Source organism: Diorhabda carinulata, chromosome 7, assembly GCF_026250575.1.
Source record: "Diorhabda carinulata isolate Delta chromosome 7, icDioCari1.1, whole genome shotgun sequence".
Lineage (NCBI taxonomy): Eukaryota > Metazoa > Arthropoda > Insecta > Coleoptera > Chrysomelidae > Diorhabda > Diorhabda carinulata.
Window position 1 is genome coordinate 2,844,870 of NC_079466.1, and position 24,960 is coordinate 2,869,829.

The following is a 24,960-nucleotide window of genomic DNA, read 5'->3' on the forward strand; positions in this document are numbered from 1 at the left end:
AAGTTCATAGCAAAAATTACACCAGTACGCAACGTGTGTGGAATTAAATATTATAAGAATAGTCGTTTACAGAATAGAAGGCACTTTCCAGTGAATATGCCCTCATATTATTACGGAATGCTGGAAACGATGATATCTGTTTGATTTCAATTGGCAACTGATTGTGCATTTTTTTGCATTGTCAAATATTGAGCCCTTAACCAATTCGGAATGTAGGGTAGGGAGGTAAAGGTCGTGCTCCACGTTTTTAAGTGGATAACCGTGCAACTATCTTTCTGAAATTGGAAAAGCATGCTTACGAATTAGACGAACGAATTCAAAGATAAATCCTAAGAATTTTACAAATTCAACGACGTCATTGGTGGTCTTATTTAATAAAAAAAGCAGTATTGTATTTTTATATGATAAAACTCAAGTTTGAGAAACGTTGAAACAGAAAAGATTAGAATCGAACCATGATTTAAGGGTGATTAGGTCACTAGATAAGGTCTTATGAAGTGCCGTGAGATCAGGGTTGCTCCAAGAAAAACTATTTTCGTCTGCAAATAGACTTATTTTACCACTGATGTGTGAGAAACAAAAAAGGGGCTCTCCACATTCTATTTGCTTGCAAAAAGACATCGTTGTTTCTACCCTTACAAGCTGACATCTGTTTATAAGGTATGACTTAAACCATGCGAGAGGTGTTCCCCTGAAACCGTAGTTATGCAATTTCTTGATTAAAATATCCTTAGTAACAGAACCGAAAGCCTAAGACTTAGGTTAACCAAAAGAACTATTTTATAGAAATTGCAAAAAATTTTTTGATCTATGTTCATTTTTCCTTACACAACTTTCTTAAACAATTTAACTTTAAAACAATTATCGAAAAATATTGGTTATATTTATGACAATTAGCAGAAAAATGTCTTTTTGACTTTTACATGTAAAATAGAGTAATCTTCATAATTCTTGGTTTAAACTGGAGCTGAAACTATAGTTTAATATCCAGTTTTACCCTAGGTTGGGGAATTGGCCCTTATTCATCAAAAGTATTAATATCAAATCTGCGACGATATGACTGTTGTGTGATAAAATATAAAATAGAACTTCGATTGATGAAATTAATTCAACTATGAGAAATAACTCCGGATGTGTTGGATATTCTCACCTTATGAAACTACATGTTTGATATAATTATCCATTAATCCACACTTTAAATAGGAAAAGGCCGGATTTTCGTATGTTTCATCATTTACATCCTATTCATAAATCATAAAGTCATAAATCGCACTATTTTCTTTAACTTTTAAAATTAATAACTCCACGTCCATCTCGTATGGTTGTTGATTCAAGACTGACCGGACGAGGAATCTGATAGGTTGAATCAAGTGCGACCTCGAATCAAACCTGATTGAACCAGATTCGTCCGGTCTGAAGGCGGGAAAAGAGTCCCTTCACATTTAAACGGAGCGCTCGAAGCCGAATGTTGGTCAATCAGATTCAACTTGATTCGGAGCGATTCTGATTGATTCGGATTCGTTTGGTGTGAAAGGGCCCTACTGCTACACAGCCAACGATTGATAAAAAGGAGTTTAGTGGAATAGATAGAATGTTACCGTGTGCGCCTTAGCTACTGAGGAAAAGAATTTTACAGAAGCTGAAAGTAACAATGTACTTGTGACGAAGAAAACTAAGACAATCAAGAACAATTTCAACCAACAACAAGATACTAGGCTTTTAACGCTATAACAGTTTTACAAAAGCTTGTTGCCTTTAACGGTCATTTCAATATTGATGATACCTTAACGGCAATGTAAAGTAAAATCCAAAATATATTACAGATTCAGCTTACAAAAAAACAAACTAAAATGACCGAATACTTTAAAAACTAAGTGTAACCTGTGAACTGTACTATAGATACTTATATTTTTCATTATAAACTTTTTATTTCTTTTCTTTACAATTACAAGTTTATATGCATAACGCATAACCTATTCCCTTACTACAAACAAACATATGATTGTATGTAATATGTAATATGAATATTACTACAACTATCGGACATAATGTCCTAAGTATACGGTTACTTCAATGTCGTTATATCCGGTTTCGACTGTATATTGAAAATCTTAAGGAAAGTGGATTTTTTGAAATTAAGAGTTTATCTGCAATAACTACTTTTCGAATTTTCGAATTTCCAACGAATAAAGTTCTAAAATTGCGTAGGTTTTCTTACATGTATGTTTTATTTGATTAAACTTGTAACGCAAGTACCGCTGATTCCAATTACTAGTCAAAAGTTAATTAGAATATGTTCGGAAAAACGTCACTCGTAAGGAAAGGAAACCTTTCGGAATTTCCGTGGAAAGCTGTCGACGGACCATCAACAGCAAAGTGAAGTTTGCCAGTGTTATTGGAAACAGCGCACTTCCATTAGAACAGATGTGCCGTGGCGGTGTTGAGCTTTCTCCCTGAATATGCAAGGGTGTATATTGGTACATAATAGGTTCAGTGACGTGTTCCACTAACCCTGACAGGAGGGTCGCGTCGGGTCGGACAAACACAGACGACTAGCGAGGGGGTCGCGGGATGCGGGTTTGAAACGAGCTGATGGATTACTCGGCTACCCTGTCAAACGCAAGATGGATCTGCCATTTTCAAACTCTTTTCTCTTTCCCGGTTTTGCTCTAATAGTTCTAATCGCCAAGAAACACATGTGGAATTATTTCAAACAACAATAATTGTTACATTGTCACGATTACACAAACTAAATTACATGGTAAATTCTTACTATGTATACGAGTTAGGTTACTTATACTGTTAAATTTTTTTGTAAAATTATCATTGTTTTATTGAACATATGATAGATTAAATTGAAAATTCGACAATTGAGGAAATTTATTAAGATGATGGTTAATTTTACAAGATTGTATTTATGCTTGAATTTCTGATTTATACTTTAGAGATTTTTTAAATTCAGAAACGAATCATAAAAATATCATTCTACCATAAAACATGATAGCATGTCAGAGAAAGACAGTTTGTTTATTGTAGAGTAAATTTCAAATATATTTTGTCAGTTTCTCTGAGCTCAAGTTAATTTAATAGTATACTAGCAACATACATTTACTGAGTATCCTGATAATAAATCTTAAATTACAAAATTATGTAGTTAAAAATTTCTATAAATGCTCAGAGGACTTCAATAAATTCTTTTCCGTTAAAACTTCCTTCCATTTTCAATAAAATTACCATAGAAATTTTTGACAGTATATTTTACAGAATTTTCGTCATCTAAAGGGAAACAAAACGTGAAAAATAAAATTGAAATAATATCAATCGTTTATTTAGCTTTTCAACTCTTTTTGTCGTCTTTAGTTTTTAATAATTCGAAGTGTAAAAATGTTTTTTAACTAAAATATTTCTACATCTATGATTTCAATATTTTGCTATCTTTATCGAAGCGTAATGAATGTTGTATTTCGGCCGACCATTTTGAAGTAAAAATTCATTTCCCTGGAGACTGACAAGGTACATCCCTTCTTATTGTTAACATTGGGCTCCCACCATATATTCTGGGTAAATTCTACTCATCTTTCTAAAATTCGTCAGTCGTATAACAATTTCTTTTTTGAATTTCATCAAATATTTTAGGTTACATATGTAATCTACGTAATTATAATTCAGAATGTCGTCAAAAACAAGGTGAATTCTGATTAGATACACCAATTATACTCCATTCGGAAAGAGTGTAAACTAATAAATCAATCCCTCTCCTGGCCACCATAGCCATAGTCACATTTAAGAACAATTTATTATTTCATTTTATTAAACCTTAGCAAATGAATCCAACATTTATTTTCTAAGAAATTTATTATTATTATTATTTTAAGAAAGGAATCATGTTGACGGGTAAATATTTCAAGCCCTTTATAGTATATACCTATACCAGACAGGTTAATTTCAAAAATAGATTTGTAAGATGTTTTTTGGGAAAAATGATAATTAGGTACATTTTGCAAGAGGGTAATGGAAGATTAAAATCTGAGGTATACTTAAATAGTTATTGACAATTTTCAGTTTAAGAAAAAGTCCTATAAAAGAAAATTTTCAATACACGACTGCATTTCTAGCGTAGTGCTTGTCACAGAAACGTTTAGAAAACTATATTCCAATATTTAAAGTGAAGACGCATGCACTTTCTGTTAACGAGAAAGCCATGGCTTTAAATGTATATGGTGCATTAAAATATCAGGAAAATCATCGGTCTACAAACTTCTTAATGAAAGGAAAACAAGTGGATGTTTCAGTGATCCAAAGTCTCGGTTAGGAAGGCCAAAGGTTTACATCTATGAAAGTTACAAATAAAAAGAAAATCCCTACCATTGATAAAATTTTGGCGTCCTTTTTGGAAGACGGATGACCACCAATCAGCAGAAATAATATTTGGCAGGTTCTATATGAACTAAATTTTTGTTGGGAAAAACAACGTAAAAATTCATATTTAAAAGATTCCGGAGGAAATCGTGTGTTGGAGAAGGTCATATTTACGGACGATTACGAAACTCCGGAGAAAGGAAAAACTATTCTTTCTTTGGACGAGACTTGGGTTAACGAGGGACACACTGTAGTTTTGTTGATGGTGGCCTACTGTTATTTGAATGAAAAAAACTGTTGACTATCACGAGGATATGAATGCAGATTTGGTCGAGGAATACTTTATACTAATACTAGATCTTATTCCAGTCGGATCTGTAATTGTTCTTGACAACGCCAGTTACCACTCGAGACAAGTTGAAAGTCTACGACGTCATGGAGAAAACAAGACATTATTAACTGGTTAATACAAAAATATATTGAATTTGACAATGACTTGGTGAAAAACGAACTTTTGTCAATTGTCGAAATAAATAAAAATCCCCACAAGAAATATAGTATTGATGAAGTGGCAGGAAATCGTTTTCCTCCCTATCCCTGTGAACTCAATCCAATCGAATTGATATGGGCACAAGTTAAAGGCGAAGTAGCTCGGAAAAACAAAACATTTAAATTAAAGGACGTTAGAATATTATTAAACGAAGCTTTAAAAACCGACACTGCTGAAAACTGGCAAAAATGCATTTTGCATGTTATCAAAGAGGAAAAAAATGTGGGAATTAGACAATATTATTGATCAAACTGTAGAGCCTCTCATGATTAATTTAAATAACTAGTTCTTCGGAATAAAATACATATATTGCAAATATGTACATACTTTAAATATTTTACAGGAAATATTTGTAGACAGTCGTATATAAAGTAATGTGTAGTATATAATGTATATGTTATAGTAAAGTGTAGTTTAGTATATTTTGTATTTCTATTTCTCATACGTACATGTATATACTCGTATTTGTAAATTAAAAAAATTAACCGTAAATATTAAAAAGCAATAATAATATTTTATTGATTACGAAAACCCCACTGCGACGGCTATGATGGTAAGAGTCTTCTTACTTTTGGAAAGATTCAGAGGTTGGTGTGAAAGTATTAAAATAGAGAGAGAAATAAAGATATCCTTCAATTTTGGAAAGAAAAGGATGACCATTCGGATTATCTAGGTAACAGTTTACATTTTAGTACGATCAATTATTTATGGGGAAAATATATCTCTGTTTAGTTACTTATTTATCATTAGCATATTTAAAGGACGTAAAGTACCGTAGTAAAAATTTCTTACTCTACGCTCTTTCCAACTAGACTATAGTTGTACCATTGGCAAAGATAAAACTTAGTTATTTTTTATTAATCTACATATTCTTATAAATTAAAGAATATTCTAGAGCAACTTCAATCAAACATCTGTTCAATAAATCCATAGAGTGGAAACCAAAAAGTAAGATAATTATTCCGCAGCATCCATTAAAAGGTTCGTACATGATAAATTGAAAGTGGACACAATACAAACCATTAAGATAGCTGAATAATGATGATTAAAATATCGGCTCACATCTCCCTCATAACATGGTCATTATCGGTTTATTGAAGATACGTTTCTTATCGGTGAGGGTAGCCACATTTCAGTGACGTGAAATGTGTGAAAGAACATGAAGTAATATTTATCATTGTTGAAAGCAAAAGTGTTCATTTGTTGATCAGGGCTAATTATGTTGAATACGATATATTATAAATCGGTTAATGTGGGTGATGCTACAGGTGGAATATTCTGTTGGAAACGATCACAATCAATCTAAAAATTAAGATCGTTTATTTTTAAGTTAAACGACCAGTTCATTGTTTGCGATGTTGGGGCGTTCAATCCCCCTTTTTTTTCGTTAACGATAATCCTGCCATTGGTACGTTTCTGAATAATCCTTGTATAAACGAAAACTCCTTGAAACCGTAAATGTATTATAAAACTAGAGCTTATAATCTTAAAATTGTGAAATTATATATAAATCTACTTAGAGAGTGATTTTTCTCAACTGTTGTTTTCCAATCTTTGAAGATTTTCAAAAATTCTTACTAGTTTGATTTACTATGTTTTATTGTAAAATTACAAAAAAATTGTGATTTGAGTTACTATAGAAACATTGGATAGATGGAGCTAGCTACGTCGTTTGCTGATTGTAGAAAACTTGAGCTTCTTGTTTTTAAATAAATTTAATTTCTGATTTAGAAAGAAAGGGGTAAAAAGTGAATAAAAATTAGATTTACATTTTAGCTCTGTTGGCAGGTAACAAATTGTCACGTTTTATGAAATTACTTTCTTCTCCGGAGACAATATGAGTAAATTTTTCCCGTATAATGTATAAACATTTACATAAACACATAAGCAAAGGTAGATATTTAATTTTGGAACATTTTATTATATTTTCTTCATATTATTAGTACAATTATTAAATGCGCATGCATTATTAACATGTTCCTTAAGCTATTCAGTACAATAGATGAATTTTTTTGAGTTAAAGTTATATTTTTTCCTGCCATCACAACTTTGATGTACATTGTAGCAATTTCGGTGTTATTTCAGTACTACTACACGTTCTAAACGATTTATTAGCTATTTCTGTCCTGTGTACTACCGATTCATCAACATACCTTTCAGCGATCGCTGATAATTTCCATCACCATGTTTCTTTAATGTCATCAAGTCTCCCTCAGATTCAACTGAAAGTGTAGCAGACGATTTTCGAAATAAATGACCTGTATATGAGTTTAAATTTTTATGTTGAAGAAAATTAACCAATATTTTGTGATTTTGCTGCTGCTGAATAAAGGGCTATGTATATTCAGTAAAATTTAATATATGTTCCACTACTACAATTCTCAGGTTTACATAATTCTTCGTTTTCTTGAGTTTCACCATTAATAACGTTACCAAATCTTCAATATCATCTAATGTTACCTGGATGATTTCATAAATTCGACAAGCTCCGAAATACAACAACAGCCTTGACCATTAAATAAACTTCATCGGGAGCATTATTTGAAAAATCACTAATTTGTATACTCGTAAACGTCGCAGTTATTCCATCTTTCATTCCATGAATATTGATTAGGAAGTTTCGTAAATTTTCCGCGATTTCGCTGGCAATAATTTTTGTGGAGCTACTTGGGCTACTTCTACACAATAGAAGAAAGAATTAGAATTATGTTGCTTTCCTCAGCGATTACTGTAGATATCAAATAATTATATCTAATTATGTGAATGAAAATTATACGGGCTTCTTTCTTGCATCTCTATGAACCAGGAAATTCAGCTTATTTCACGATTTTCCTATCCCCTAAACCTCCCGTTCTATTTGATGGCAAAAAGCTGAAAATTTCCTATTTTCCATAGCTTCGAACTCAAAGATTTCGCCCGACGAAAGGGTAGAGAATTTTTATACTATATTCTTTGGCAGCATGAGGCCGCTTATGTTATGAATGGTATTTTCTCACTCATATCATCACAATTTTCACTCTATTCGCGATGTACAACATCAGACTAGAATCTATATGTGTAATGGGGCGTATCCCCTGAATTTTATAGCTTGATTTGCTTTTATTATTCTAGGCTGGAAATGAGATAACAAATCCTATTTAAGAATGACATTACTTTATTTTTAAATGAGAAAATAATATTATTGTACATAACTCTTTAGAGAGTTTAGTATTTTTTTATCATTTTATCACAAAACACGCTGTAGCAGATTGAAATAAATGAAAATCAGATGAGTTTCTCACCTGTATCTTTATAAACTTTATAAAATTCTTTTATATTCCAATATTCCTCAAATCAACTATTTTGACGAGTAGATTGGTGTCATTGCACTTTTTGAAGTACAGACTAGTAATTATTCACCAATATTAAACTTTGAAGAAAAACTATTTTTGCGAATTTTCTTTACAGGGTGTTACGATACTTGATTATCACAGGAGTGAGTAAATGACGTAAAAATAATGCTGTGACATAAGAAAACTTTCTCATACAACTCATCGTTTCTGATTTATAGGCCTTTAATAAAGCGAAATCAGAACTTATAATTAAGTATATTTCTTAAATTATACATTCGAACATTATGAATTTTTAATGGGTGATTACGTATGTCCATGTAGTGTGTTTGACGAAATAAATAATTTTACACTACTATCTGAAGGCCAGTGGAGGCTCTTGCCCAATGGTTAATAAACCGTAATTTTCACAGGGACAACCACTATAATCTGAAGATAGCAATAAAATTTAGAAGATATGTAGATTTTTAGATAGTTGTACATACCATGGAAACCGTTCACTCTTTTTGAAGAAAAAAATTTCATGAATTGTAATTATCATGTTACTTACATAAGGAAAAAATTGAAATGTGGAGAAATTTAGTTGGTTAATCTTAAACTTATCAAATAAAAACAAGAGAAAACTATAAGAAATGTTCAAGGAGAGCAGTTTGCCTTATATCGTCAGAATGGAGGTATATTCCAAATTATATTATTTCGTTCCTTGTGTCTCATATACCAAGCTTTTAAGATATTCCCAAAAATGAATCTATTGTATTTAATTTAGGGAAACATGGTGGTCTTGCAAATGGACCTCTCCACTATGGAACGGAATGATCGATAGAATAAACTTCCATTGTGACGCTATAAGGCAGAATCTTGGAATGCTAATCCATGTTCAAAGAAATATCCTCCGTAGACTCTGGAATCGTGTAGAAGTTCAAGGTGTCCACGCCGAACATTTGTTATAATTTTTATTTTCTTCTTATTTCATCATATAAGTAATATAACTTAACCTAACCAACTAAATTCTCCTACATTTCTATTTCTTTTTTATGTTCGATAGTCTGCAGTTTAATTAGAAATGTTTTATTGTGTTTAAATAAGTATATTTAATAAATAGTTATGATGATTTTTTTCTTCTTTCCTTGGCGTCGATCTCCTAAACCATAAATTTTATAGAGTTTAGCAAAAAGTACATTTTTGTTAAATAATCGATTGGAAATGTTTTGCCATCTTTAGATTGTTCTGGTTCTTGATTGATTTTTAACCATTAGGCATGAGCCGCCCCTGGCCTACAAATAGTACTGTAGAATTATTTAGCCCGTCAATTATTCATCATCCATTAGAAGTTCATAATGTTTGAATGTATAATTTAGATAATATAAGTTGATTTCGCAAATTAAATTGCCTATAACTCAGAAACGAGGATTCCCGGAATTATTTTCACGTCATCTTCTCACTCTCGAATTTTTTGCATCATGTCGCGGAACACTCTGTATATAGCTATGGTCGCTACCAGTTAAAGTATCGTAGTATTGTTGTTCTTCTTTTTGGAACCGGGTTGAGCAACAAATTCGATTTTCTGTGCAGCTAGTAATCAACAAATAATGACCTTTTAATAGAGTTAATATCCTAAATCAAATATTCATTTCTTTCTTAATATGAACATAGAAAAATTATTGTATTCAGCTCGTACAAAAAGTTCTCATTGAATTCAACGAGTGGGAATTTTACAGTGGTAACTCGATTGGATAATAATCACAAAAATTATTGATTGATTATTGAATTAGAATAATATGAACAAAGATTTTTTTCACAAATACATACTTTTGAGCCTTGATATTAAGCCATTTACATTAGACACTTAATAAATATCATTTGTTTATGATTTATTCTAATTTATCCAACTGACGTTATTTTTAATACTAATTATTATTTATCGAAATAAACTTTTATTCGGTTTATTCGATTTTTAGAATCAAGTTTGATTTCATTCATATTTTAATCGTTTTATAAAAGCTCTTTAATGTAATGATAATAAATCTTCAAATGGAATGTACTGAAATTATCAGTGAAAACTTATTCTTTGAAGATTATATTATTATATACCTAACTAGATGACATTTCTCATGGGAAATAAGCTTTTCTGCTTAATAATATTATTCAGATCAAACTGTAAACGGCTAATTAAAACTGTTTTAATTGTGGTTATAAGAAAGATTTTTTAACAAATAATTGTAAAAAATTTTATTTTTTATATTCATATCCATATATTGATGGAATAGTTTCTACTATTTGTTTATAAAGAATTTGAGTATTGTGTGATATTTTAGAAAGTCAACTCCAAGACAAACGTTTATTCGAATATTTTGATCTCAATCATACCGTGGACGGTTATTTAATTGAAGATTTTATTTACTGTAAAATTTCGTTTTCTATATTTATATCTAAAATTGTTGAAATAATTTTTAATTTTTAATCTAGCTATGGCAAAAAACGTTTATTTGGTTGATTTAATCTGTTTTTACGCGTTAATATAAGAAATTTAGATTCCACATTCGTTCGCACAAATTAACGAACTTTTAATCTTCCATATTCATTTCTACTCTGGATGAACTAGTTTATAAAATTTGTGTAGAGTTATTTTTATGTCATATTCTAAAAAATAAATACTAGTCAAATGAATTTTCACCAAAATAGAGAACAAAGTTTGATTACGATCATATTATTAACGGTTATTAAAAAGATTATTTGTTTTCGAGTTTATAATGATATATACAAATACATAAATGAATATAATGATGCTAAACTCACCTTATAGATAAATTGAACACATTGTAGATTTCGAGGTGTCTAAAAAATAACCACATTCTTCAATAATTTCAACTAAATTCGTACCGGTTTCATGTTACCACAGCCATTTTTAACTGCCAAAAGCGCAGGTCACAGCTTTCTAAAGTTCCGACAGCTGGGTTGTAGGCAATTGTTCGATGCCGATGCTGACCCGACCCAAGTCAATTTTGTGCGGAGGGTTTGAATGAAAGCGATATTAGCCATACATTTTTGGAATTTGACATTTTGTCAGTTTCAAGGGTGGGCGACTTTGTAATGGCTTAAATCACGTTGGGTGAGTGTCGATTGAAATTCCAATTTTATCAGAATGAGTAAAAATAACCGTTTCTGGAAGATATCATTGTCAGAATTAATATTCATTTAAATAATATCGTAATATGATAGTTTAAGAGAATTAAAACAACACGTTTTATTATAAAACCGGACCGAACAAATGAAAAATAATCGTCATAGCGTTTGTGGTGAATTTTGATAAATAAAATTCACCATACACGAACAGCGTGGGGTGTTTCTATATTTTCCTCGAAGAAATTTTACTCTTACTCTTTTTATTTTCATATTTCACAATTGATGTAGATCGATTTATCACACTTTGATATTGCTATTGATATGTTGTCAGTATACTAAGTCAAATCAATGTTTTCAAGTAGTGAAAGTGGTGTCCAAGGATTTCGTTATATGTAGATAAAAATACATGGACATGGTCCGCTTATCGGTTTCAGTTTGTTTTCACGGCTTTATAATGAAAAAATGGAGGAAGGACATACCAGGAAAGATTCGAGTAATACCCATGAATGGACTACTGAAATTTCAGCCATTTAAAAGAATTTAATTAAAAAAGAAGAAATGGTCATTCTCAGTATAACAAAAATATTGAAGAGAGTAGAAACAACAAGCTATAAAAAGCAGAAAGATCAGTGGAGTAATAAATGGGGTATATTAAGGAAAAATAAAAAATGTGTTTGTCAAGACTAAGAAAGAAACTAGCCTCTGGTTATTATATAATATACAATAGAACAGACTATATTCTTATATTTATACCTGACCTTAACAGGGTCGGATTATGTGTGGTTCTAACGCTTTTGTCTGTGTGAGCTCATTTCGATCCATAGGAGAGTGTGTATTATAAAATTTTATATAGTTCCTAGAAAAGTCTACCAAGCAGCGTAAATATTCACCCGTTGAGGCAAAAATTATAGCTAAAAGTTGCTACAGCGAGAATACCAAAAATACTTTTCATTGAAGAAGACTTCAGCTTTAGCGTGCATCCCTGAAAGTACACTTTGGAAAATTGTGCGTCATTCTATAGCACGAAAAGACAATAGAGTACAAAATGCATTGATCTTTTTAAGAAGACTCGATTCACCGCAATATTTATACGTTTGTGACAAAATTCCATAGGAAGCAAGTCATGAAATAACTCGGCTTTCACTTTACTATAAAATTGAGAAATCATATAGATGTATGTATACAAATATAAATAGTTTAGAGCTCATAGTAAGCTTATTATTGATTTGCAATATAGTGGCGTAGCGAAATTGAACTAGATAATATTTAGTAATAAATAAAATGTAATTTATGTATTGATGTATCAATATATTGTAGTAGATAAATTCAACAATGTAAAGCAAATAAATGCCAGGTATAATATAATAGTACGGCAATCCACAATGCCCATCAAATATATAGGTTTCGGTAGTAAAGTAACTTTCTTAGATTGTCGAAAATACTATAAATCAGCATGGATGATACAAAAATATTTAAATAAAACCTTTGACCATTCAATCTGGAATGGTTTTAATAGAATTCTAAGAGAAATGGGATTGTCCTAGAGAATATTGTACAAAACAGCGTTCTACTCCTGACTTTGATGACGCGCCAGCTGCTAGATAGCACACCTACTAGTATTTTATAAGCTAGAGCAAATTATATATATATATATATATATATATATAAATGAAAAGATATAGTATTTGGGTAAACATTAAGAATCCAGAACAATAAATAAATATGATGGGAAAATAGAATTACTGTAATCACGTATTCTTTTGAATAAATGATATAATTATTTATTGAGAAATGCATGGAATCGGATCGTTTTATCAAATTCCTAAAGACCATTATCATATTTCCATATTTTTATGTAAAAAATGTAGAAATGTGTAGGTATATTTAATCCCTACTCATTTCGTTAAACAAATTGATTTCACAATAGACGTTGGGCTCAACAATGCATAATAGACCTCAATCCTTTCATCCACCCGCTGCGTCTCCTAAGGGACCTATAATTTTTAAAATATTTTGACAACCATACTTAAACGTAACCGGGTTATGATAAATTACTAGAAATTTTACAATAACTTTATGAAACAGCTTTGTTGTGGGGTATTATTCAGAAGCTATTTGCACTTAGAAAAAAGGTAAATATTGTATGATTCTCGAGTTTTGACTATATTCTACAAGTGTACGAGACCTGGCAGTTATAGAAATTTTTCATAGTGAAATTCATAGGCAATTTCTCGCCGATATTTTAATGTTCTAATGTATCCTTATTATTTTATTAGAATAAAACTCGCATATGCTGCTCAAGAAAACTTCTTTTTGATGTAAAAGCACTGGAAATTTTTTTTAATTCAAAACATCACCTGCCTCTACACAATCCAAGTTAATTTATTCAGTTTAATCATCTTTTTTGAGAAATTTTCATTTTTTATAAAAATTATAGAATTAAAATGAAAATAACAGCATCTGATCAAAATATCAATACACATAAATATAAATTCAAAAATTTTCCCAGTTGATTTAGTCAATTAAGTGAAAAAAAAAAATAAAAGTCATTTTTTTAGACGTACGAACGTTATTTGAATATTTAGATTTCTTCCGTCAAAGTCTAATTATTATCTTTCGTGTTTTTAATACCTTCTTTACTATGATCATCTAAGATTTGGATGAATAATTGTTTCTGTCCTTCATCTTTTGTAAACAAATCGTTCTACTCTTGCATTAGTTTAATTAACTTAGATCGCGTATTGTTTTGAATTAAAGAAAAATTCTTATTGTTTTTTTCCATCAGAAATAATCCTTTTAGTGCGTCGCAAAAAGCAAAAAATTGCATAAAGGCCAAGCTTAATCATTCCGAAAACTGTTCTCTTTGTTCCTAAGATGACCCAATTACGATACGATAACAAATTTGAAAACATATAATTTCTATTTTTCAATAAATCTTCATTAATGTTAATATATTTTACCCGTCAATGTTCTATATACCAAAACAATATCATATTTCTTTGCCGATTTTCTACACAAATCATTTCATAATCCTAATTTTAGATCTAAATTATTATAATAAGAACATATAAATGTGGTTCTCTTCTGCAAAAAATTCATTAAAATTACGCTTCAACTTTCCAAAATACGGTAAACTTCACCGTACCTTCATTTTGAATTTTTTCGGCTGTGTTAAAAATCGATGTTTCCACTCTTTACTTTGTAAGTTGGTAAAAGTTGTATTCGGCAATAGTATAGGATAATGTTTTTGATTTAAAATCGGCCCAAGGGATTAATAAAAAGATAATAATCCTAATGACGATGTACTAGATTACCTACAGTTATAATTTAGAAGATGCTAAGATAAAACTTTTCTATATTTTAATGACTTGTTTATTACGAGCAAAACACAGAACGAAACATAACCCGCGAAGAAATATTATTTTTGAACGAGCAATAAAGATTTTCAATTTTTTATTTATGGTTATGATGTTAACGAAAAATAATTTAAGGTAAGGAGACATTAAATGCTATATTATAATAATTATAGCAAACCAATTTTTTTCCCAACGAAAAATTCTTCCAGAGTAGATTTTTTTATTCATATCCGCAAAGACTGATCTGCGAGGACACAACTTGAAGACGTAGTAGCTACACTTTTAGCTATACGAAGAGAAGGTTCTGGATTTTTTAGTAATTCCAGATATCTTTTTGTTACTTACCTGAGATAAAGGCATAATCATCAGGTCGATATTTATTTGTCCATTTAAACAATAAATCTTTCAAAATATTTATTTCGTAAGTACAAAATTATACACCTTTTTAAATAAATTAAATACATCTTTCTCCAATCACTATAATTTGTACAAATACAAATAATTAATTAACATATTACCAAAGAAAATAGAGGCACCGAAAGCCAAGGAAATCAATAGGAAATCTTATAAATGAACGTCTTTAGGTATGAGAATCTTGAAAATATAAATTGCGTAATCAATCTAATCATTGATAAGCTCTATACTTCATTAGGGAAATTTTAAGTGATATTTTCAATAAGTAACTAGCCACAAGATTTCTTGTAGATAAATTTGCGTGTTTTTGAAAGTATCAGTAGCTTGTTAAGACTCTTTCTGTATTTTTACTCCGTCTGGCCGCCTCTCTAATTTCAGTTTAGTACCGACATTTTAGAAAAAAATTGATGGAATCTAGAAATTATTGAAGGATATACGTTATATTACTATAAATCTTCACTTTCATCCTTTTCACACTTCACAATTTGATATAATTTCTCAATCTATCAAGAACATCACAACGTGACAATTAAAGAAAGGAAAATTTTGCTGTTAATCGACTATAATATCCACAGAATCATTTGTAGTTACCTTATGTCTATTAGAATAATAAATTTTGGAAAATATTAATGTCAAACGAGAGGAAACCATAAATTTCCTCCCTTTTAAACATAAATAAATCTATATAATGTATTGGTAATTTCTATTATATATGAAAAAATTATCGGATAAAAAACCCCCTTGAAAATTAAACATTCATTAGATTTAATTATAAATAGGTCGATCGGACCTAATTATATCTTACGTTGATACAAACAAAGTCATGTAAAAAGATTTAGAAGGACTCTGTCGTCAAAATATGGAGAAATTGAAATTATTGTAGTAGATAAGAGTTTCAAGTTACTATACAGAGTTTATTTTTAATTATTTCCTTAAGCTACCACAAAATTCATATTTAAGTCAATCTTGTATTACTTACTTGCGTAAATTATAACAGAAAATGGTTCACCACAACTTTATTTGAAATTAATGACTGAAATTAATAATTTTGATGAACTATATAATTAGTAATAATTATCTATAAAATTATACTAATATAAATGGTTAACTATTATCACACATGTAAATATTCAACTACTTGCCTATGCAAACCTCAACTATGTATAATAAATTTTTGATATTCGCTCTTGAAACATGTATATTCATTGAGTCATTAAGGCGACGAAGGAGGACCAGGAATATTTTTAATGGCAGTTAGAGGTCTAGCGACATCACTTCTATACGGGTTTCTGTTGTTATCTCCCATCAAACTCTCCGAAGATAATTCCGGGTTTTCTTGAGCACAGCTCGAAAAAAAACTGGTATTGACATCAGAAGTTGAAGGAAATATATTTTGATTCATGTTAATGTCTTCCAAAGATGGAAATTCTTGTTGAGTAGCTGCTGAAATTAAGTTTAATAATCACGTATTTGATTGGAAGATATTAATTTCATTTTTGAAGCTGCAACATAAAGGCCGACTTACAAACTCAACTTTTTGTTTGCCGTTCCGACGACGTTAGTTTTTACAAAATTAAAAACATTGAAATGCAGAAAATTGTTCGCAGTTCGTAGCAATAGTGCTTCCAATAAAATAAACTTTTCGATGTTTTCTATATCATTCATAAATACTGAATTACAAAAAATATCACAAAAATGTGACGAAAACAAAAAGCAATAACTACAAACTTCAAAAAGAATAACAAAATTTTCAGGTTAACGGTAGCAAGGTTTATGAGTTTTATAATTAGGGTCAATATACGCCAAATGGCAACGGAAACGGCAAAGGCAAACGGAAAGTCAAATTTATGAATCACCCTTGAGGCTCAACTGCATAATTTTATGAGCTACAAGTCGGCAAGTATGAAATTTTACATGCGTCATTCTACATTGAATATATTCTTATTGGAATAATTGCTTCTAGATAACTTGTTCTAGATTTTTTCAAGTGCTGTAATATGTAGATGAGAATGGGAATCTTTCAGTATTTGCAGAAAGTCGATGAAGTAAAAATATATATCTTAGTTCATTTTATATGATGAAAAGCAATATCTATGTAATATCTTTCAAGATGCAGAGCTTTAAATCCATTAAAAAACAATTTTAGCTTCTATAATATATTGAAAGCATACATTTTGTGCACCTATTTATACAGAAAGTCACTACATATTTTAAAATATATAAAAATCCTGAAAATATATATTTAAGCGTATAAAAGATCTTTGTTTACATAAATATTAAGGCCATATTTAGAAAACGTTCGAAATATGAAATTGTCATACAGATTTATAGAAATATTTGTATTTAATCTCAATTAACAGTCAAAGTGAAATTTCAAATAATCCTCAGTTATGTAAAAAAAGGTTTCTTTCTAAGTATAGGTAAACAGAATATTCACGTTTTCTTTCAATATATTATTTTAAGCAATAAATAAACAAATTAGTACTCACAATATTTTCCATCTTTCTTTGCTTTCATCCTTCGATTCTGGAACCAAATTTTTATCTGACGTTCCGTCAAGCACAAACTATGGGCTATCTCGATACGTCGACGTCTCGTCAGGTATTTATTAAAATGAAATTCTTTTTCTAACTCCAAGGTTTGATATCGAGTATAAGTTTGACGGGTTCTTTTACTTCCTTTACTCGTCAAATCATCTGGAAAGAAGAGACTGGTTAAGATAAAACGAAGAATTGAGTGGCTTAAGCACTTAATTTCTCAAAGCTATCTCAAGAAAATCCTATGCTTTGGATCGTAGATGGTCATAGCAGTCACTGCAGCTCGTTGGAATTTTTTGATTAGATTTTTTGGTAGATAAGGGAAATTTGGGTTCTAATATGGGAGCTGCTCATCTGCAGGGCTGGGGTTGTATTTGCTGCCCTGGCTGGAAAGAAGATAAAGGTGCGACTATTGGCCGGAAGAGAACGAAAAGAGAGCTCTAATAAGTGCAAACGGTCCTTCTCGGTTTGGAGATTTTTTGGTATGTTTTCTTTGGAAAACGGGCGTGGGTACAACTGCGGCTACATTATTTCCTATCATCGGCCATTTGGCTGGTGAAACGGTTCACCAGGTTACAGGAAAACCGCAGAAAACATACAACACTAACGATATATATATAGGGTTTTCATGAAGGCATTCAAAGTAAGCATAAGCAAACTTCGTTGCAAGAATAACAGAATATTAAATAACTGCCATGGTATTCCAAGCTTTCCGTTTCACCGCTTGCATTTAAGAACTAAAATACACATTTGTATTGACGCCCCTTATGCAGATACACCCGAAGATTTGGGTCAGGAGTCTTTTGACGATGGAGATAAACTGAAAACGATAACTTGGTTATCGAAACGTAGTGGTGGAGTTCAGAAGGGAAATTCTGCATAATATCGTATGGGCATGACAAAATAATAATTCTGTATATTGTTAACATTTTCAAATAAGATACGTAGTATGTTTCTCAATCCCATAGTTTTTGAAAATTTTAATTCGTTTCTTTGTCTAGTTTAATGTTTCAATTTTGTTTTTGTACACCTGCCATTGAAAGCGACACTTTTAATGACAGCAAACGGTGTAAAAGTGAATGTTAACGTGGAAGCGTGTTGAAATATTTTTAACACAGTATAATTTCCATAGTATTAGCACCGTGGTGCTAATAACTGCCTCAAGAAACACACTAGTGGCTCGCATTACTCGGTAATTCTCCAAGTATCGCTTTGTAGTAGTTTTTGTAATTTTCAATGAAAAAATTCAATCAACTAAGATGTGTCACATACTTGTTTAGTTCAGAAAAGCAAATATTCTAAAAAGATCGCTATTCGATTTGCATGACAAGTACATAAATGATTTGAAATTGTTCATTTACTCTTCTTCCTGTTGATTTTCACAAATTACACTCAAATTTGTTGATATCTAGAATCTAGATGATGCTAATGTGATGTGTTTATGATGCTTCAACGCGTTTGGAACGAGTTCGTTTTAACGAAGCCTCAGATTACAATACAAAGGAATCTTATATTTTTGTTCTACAATAAACATTGAAAGTAGTAATAGAAACAAACTGAAATAATTTCTCTGTTAAATGTGATATGTGAATTCGAAAATTGGATATTTAGAAAAATTGAAACAAGTATTGGAAAACTTCCAAGGTTTGTTGGAAAATTTATTCAGATACACATCAAATTATAGTCAATATAGTCTACACATTTTACATGAGTGCAGGTTAATCGCTATTTAGAATTTAGAATAATATCATACGATGTTTGTCACTCGATATCAGTTCGAACTAACTTCCATGACATGAGTATGATTAATACTTATGAATAATTCCATTTGCTATTAAACGGTTTTACGGTATGTAATATTTTAGGAGAAAAGCGGAAAAGTAAACTAAATATATGCATTTTAGTGAAAAAAATGGCATCAAGTTCAATTTTAAATTCAGTGAAATTCAATAAAACCTACAAATGTAAAAATAGTTGTGGTTTTCTACACAAGCACACAACTTGTACTGATACAGATAATGTAGATGCAACTATGAATATTTGGATACGTTAATTGATTTATTTTCAATGTAGTATTTTTTTTATTCCTATTTTATTGTTTCAGTGATAACGTACCTGACAAGCTACAAATTTATGAGATATCCAAGCAAAACAATATGAATAAGTATATATGAGTCACATTTCTTTCAGATAGAGCAACCTATGCGATTTATTGGTAGTAATTTGATCATATTTCTCACAAACTACCCATAATATTAAAAAAGTTAGGTTCCTTATAGTGATCGTTGATCATTAGCAACTGCTTGAATTTCTTCAGTTTCCATAAACTGCTTCAATTTTGTTTTCAATAATATTCGTTATTTTAAAACTATTAGCTTCAAACAAACGCAACTAATAGATATACATTTATTCTGGTTAAAGTATTTACTATTCACAGCTTCCATTTTTCTTGGAAAGTCATTGCCAGGTATGACCTCTGAAAACTATCATAAAAATCCCAATAAAAGGGTCACTAAACAACTGCACTAAACTTTTTGCCGTTTTATGTTTTTGGTTATACCGTTATTCCCCTAGAAAAGGTTTTCGTCCTTCGTCTTATAATATTTTATTTGAATAGAGCATCCCTCCTATTAAGATTTCAGTAATAAAATATTTTCTGCGCATCTGAAGATTGTTTGCAGAAGAATAATTTTTAAAATTAACCATTTTCCAAATTGTATCGCGAATATGAAGTAAGTTACAGATTTATGAATTATTATTGTTCTTCAGAGATTGATATTAACAATAATCTAAGTTAGCCCAAGTTTTTAATTAAAGTTAAAATCGAATATTTATCTACATAATGTTACGATTAAATATATAATAGTTACTCACTATTAGAACTCTTCATCCAAGGATAAAAACTTGCTTGAAATTCCGTTAAATTCTGAACAGCAATTTTATCGTCATTTATACTATCTTTCTCATTATACACATCACTAATCTCTTTATCGTCTTTATCAAATTCACAATCATCTTTCGTATTACTGAAATTATCAAAATGGTTCTTATTAAACGTGTTGTGCGCCATGGTAAGATCTCGGTAACTATAGGCAATTTTCTTGTCGGATGGTTTACTTAATAATGCCCTTAATGCTGGCGAGTCATCCATTTCAATCATTTTCTGCGAACAAAAGCAACTTGATTTTGTTTTGAAAGTAGTAAAAAATACCAAGTAGTGATATTTAGTATGTCCAGGATATTCCGAAATAAAATGGATTAAGAAATTATACACGAAAGATGACAAATGTGCTATCAAATTTATCTATAGATAATTATGAATATTCATTTCAAGTAAGGTTTTCCATATAAGGAATCAAATTCAAACTCGGTGAAATTAATCTCGTAGAGCTTTGTAAATATGGATTAATTGATTATCAAGGATCAAAATATAGAACTATTAAGCTACGATTTACAGTCAGAAGATGAATAAATGCTTCGTACAGTTGAAGAAGTGGACATTAAGAACCGATGGGATTGAAATGCAAGCTTATGTTCAGAAAAATTATCATAGATAAAAACAAAGAAAGTAATCACAAATAGATAGATGGTCAAATCGATGTGTAAACGATATAAAAGCAATAACACTATACCAACATTAAATCATAAATTATTTTGAGCTTAAGAGCCAATCATGAAAACAGGAACATTCTGGTAATCACTACGTTCTTGGAGAGATAAAACTGTATGAGAAAGACACTTACCTTTGTTTCTACAGATGATTTTTCACCACATTGTGTCGAATTTATTTGCTTTTCATTTACACTAGATTTTACAGCATATTGTCGGAGGTTCTCAAAATGACTCTGATTAACCGTACTATAATTTGTCATAGTACCAGGTGGTGGACTAACAGAAGTATCCTGGCCTGTATCAGGACTCGAATAATTTTGATTCATGTTATACCGGCAGTTGCTGAACGTAGCCTCTTCTTTAATTTGGAACGGAGATTCTTTAATGTGATACGGGTTCTCGCCGTAAAAGGCATAAGGTATATGATTTTGATAGGTACTATTTGCGTCATATTTTACGGAAACGTTGTTGATTATCGGTGAGTCATAAGCAGGAACCCTTTGAGCTTCGTAATTGTAGTCGTTTCTGGAACAAATTCTTATATAAGTTTTAAAAATCACACGAGGTTAATTTCAAAGATTAAAAAGGATGATATTATTTGAACTAAATATGATAATAAAAAGATACGAATTTATTATGGAGCTAATAAGAATGAGATTAGATTAAATGCATTAGCTATCAGTTAAGACTAATGCTGTTAATGCACAGAAATGAAATAATGATAAACCAATTGGATATGTAGTTACGCACTCTAGTTAACTCGAATAATGTTGGCTACCATGAAGTAGATTGTCACAAATAAGCTAATAAGTTGGTGGTTTTGGATATCAATTGGCAAGTCCATTTCAATTCAACTTATTCTCAATACGTCATTGGAACCGTATGGCACAAAGCACACTGTTTAAGTTACATCTCACTAGAATCTGTTGTAATCTATATTTTCAAACCAAAATCATTGGTAATGGTGCAGGAACTAATCCTATTGAACGTAATGACTTTATTTCATCGAAGCAAATACGCAACCAAGATGTAAATCTCAACTAATGGCCCATTTTTCTGGATGTCGTGGAGCCATTCAGTTATTTCTAACCCGATAGACTCATTACGATTTGGTGATATAATATCGTTAATAAGAGCGTTAGAGTTTAATTGCCCCAAAACTGACGTATAAGATGATCTCGAGTTTGCAACTCCTATACTAGCTGCATATTTCACGGATGTAGGCCAATATATTTGAAACAAAATTTTTCGCTTCGTGGATGGAGTGAGTTCTGATCTCGACTAGAAAGTATGCGGTACGAAATCTATCCAAAATTCGACAGAGGGTTTGCTCAGACAAATCATGAATTAGTGTATAAGTTGCGTCTACTTTCTAAAGTGAATTTAGATATTTTGATACTGATGATGATTTGTCGGACAATAAATATGGAAAAGTGAACGCAGTACGAAAGTGAGTTGAAAAATATTAACTATGTAAAAATTTACTCACAAAATGCTTATGCAATTATGATCCAACTATAACTATAGCCTTAAAACGGCTTTTATACTTAACCCAGAATCATATTTATTGATAAAAAAATTATTAATATTGAGAACGGTAGTGAAAATACGTAAATTCTACTACAAAATTTCATTCGCATCTCTTATGAGACTCTGAAATACTAAATATGAGTTTTCTACGGCTTTACAACAACAAATAGAATGAATTGATAAAATATATTATGAATAATGAACTGATAGAAATATTGGAAGAACTTCACAGTATTGGAATAGAAAAACACGTGAAAATTGCACGGTGAATAGAAATTTATGGATTCGAGCTAGATTCATATTCATAATAACCTAACTAAGGATTGCTGTAGATTTTTGTGGAGTGAAATTTCAAGGCATTGAATATTCATAGTAGAGCTTACGTTCATCTTCAATAATTACTTAGTAGTAGAGCTGTTCATTATTAAGAATTGCACTCTTAACTCAAGCCATCATTAAGAGAGAACCGAGAATAAAAATACAAAAATAAAATCAATTGAATTGAAATGAAGTACAAGATGCTTTTTAGTTTAAATAGAAAATACATGGCATTGAATGAGTAATTGATTAAGTACTAAATTTCCCCTTGATAACAATGAGCTTTTACAAAATCCTATGTATAAAGGAATAATGCGATGATTACAATCTTATAATGATTGAAAACTGAATAATAGAGGAAATATATAACAAATAAATACAGAAAAGATTTTACTTACTGTTTATAGATGAAATAATAATCAAATCCTTATTATATATACATCGAATTTGAATTGATGATAGATGCGGACAAACGTGTGAATTGAAAAGAGGTTGTAGACATTTATAAACAAATATGCATATACACAGTGAGTTTTTGTTATAATTACCTGTAATAGGGTGTTGGATTCCAGTAATCGCTGGAAAAGTCCGTAGAAGCGCTCATAATAATTTTTCACAACACTAACACACAGATTGACATGAAATTGCAACTAAATCTAGCCTTCGGTCCAGGCACGTTCGCTGGATTGATGTCGAACATTGTCAACTGTACCCCGAAGTGTTTGAGCGGGAGGGGTTTCGACCCCCTGAGGTTTGTCACCGAGTTCTTTTATTCAGCCCAGCTGCCCTGCGAAATTTACCCACCCCCGACCATTTTCAGCTTTTTCAATATTTATCAGGGTATTGGTAGTGGTATTGTAGAATGTGAATATTTGTAAATTTGATTTTACACTGAGAAAACTTTTGATACAAGATTTTTATATCAATTTTCAAAAATGCGTGGACTATTTGCATCAGGTATTGGAAAAAATTTCCATGTACAATTCGTATAAAAATAAAGTGAGTAATGAATCATAATCGTGGAGCTGAGGATAATTCTTTTTCAACCAGTTTTTCACTCATGGAAAGATTAAAAACATGAGCATAGTTAAACTCAGGTATTAGAATAATATTTTTTGACAAATTCATATACAATTTGACAAATGTAGGTTAGATTAATACGTGTAACCTCGATCTAGACTTATCATGGTTCACTTGGATGCCTAAGTCTCATTGTGCTAACTTTAATTTTCCATGATGTGCAAATTAGCTCTTTTTTTCTGCTTAAGCGCATTTTTAAGAATTTTCATCCCTTATTAAAATTTCTTACTTCTCCTTTTTCTAATTCTGTTATTTTTTCCATTCAATCCATTGTGAAGCTCTCCAGAATTTAATGTGACTTTCTCGTCATGGTAAGGTACCGGCAGAGCACATGCTCTATTATCTTTACCTGTCTACTTCTTCGTTATACCCTTTGTCGTTGTTATTACCCATTTCTGGAATCTTTTGCCAAGAGTTTAGTATATAAAGCCCCCACCTTTGGTCTTCTCGATTGATTGTTTCATGAATCTGAAATTAAATCGCTCTGGACGTCGTGCAATCATTTCTGTTTGATCATAGTTATTTATGATTGACTGTGATTCCTGTATCAAGAGCGCCTTTCGACAATTCCACCAGTAGTAGCATTATTACTCACTCACTGATTAGATTAAGTAATCAGCAATTAATTGTAAGATTTAGAATCTTATTTAGGTATTTATCGACTTGAAATGAGTCTATACTTATTTTTGGAAATATTTATTTATAAATTAAAATCCCTGTCTGACGCAGATTCTCGCGGAGTTCATATTGTC

At 30.8% G+C, this 24,960-nt stretch overlaps 1 protein-coding gene across 1 annotated transcript; it reads right to left on the bottom strand.

The window, feature by feature from the left end:
• Nucleotides 1–16,344: 16,344 nt before the first annotated feature.
• Nucleotides 16,345–24,601, bottom strand: LOC130896539 (homeobox protein Hox-D5-like). The gene is made up of 5 exons (XM_057804722.1): nucleotides 24,558–24,601; nucleotides 21,412–21,805; nucleotides 20,543–20,831; nucleotides 17,621–17,827; nucleotides 16,345–16,574 (listed from the first exon to the last, which is right to left on the bottom strand). The coding sequence occupies exons 1-5, from the start codon at nucleotides 24,599–24,601 to the stop codon at nucleotides 16,345–16,347; spliced, it is 1,164 nt and encodes a 387-aa protein (XP_057660705.1).
• Between the last annotated feature and the right edge of the window lie 359 nt (nucleotides 24,602–24,960).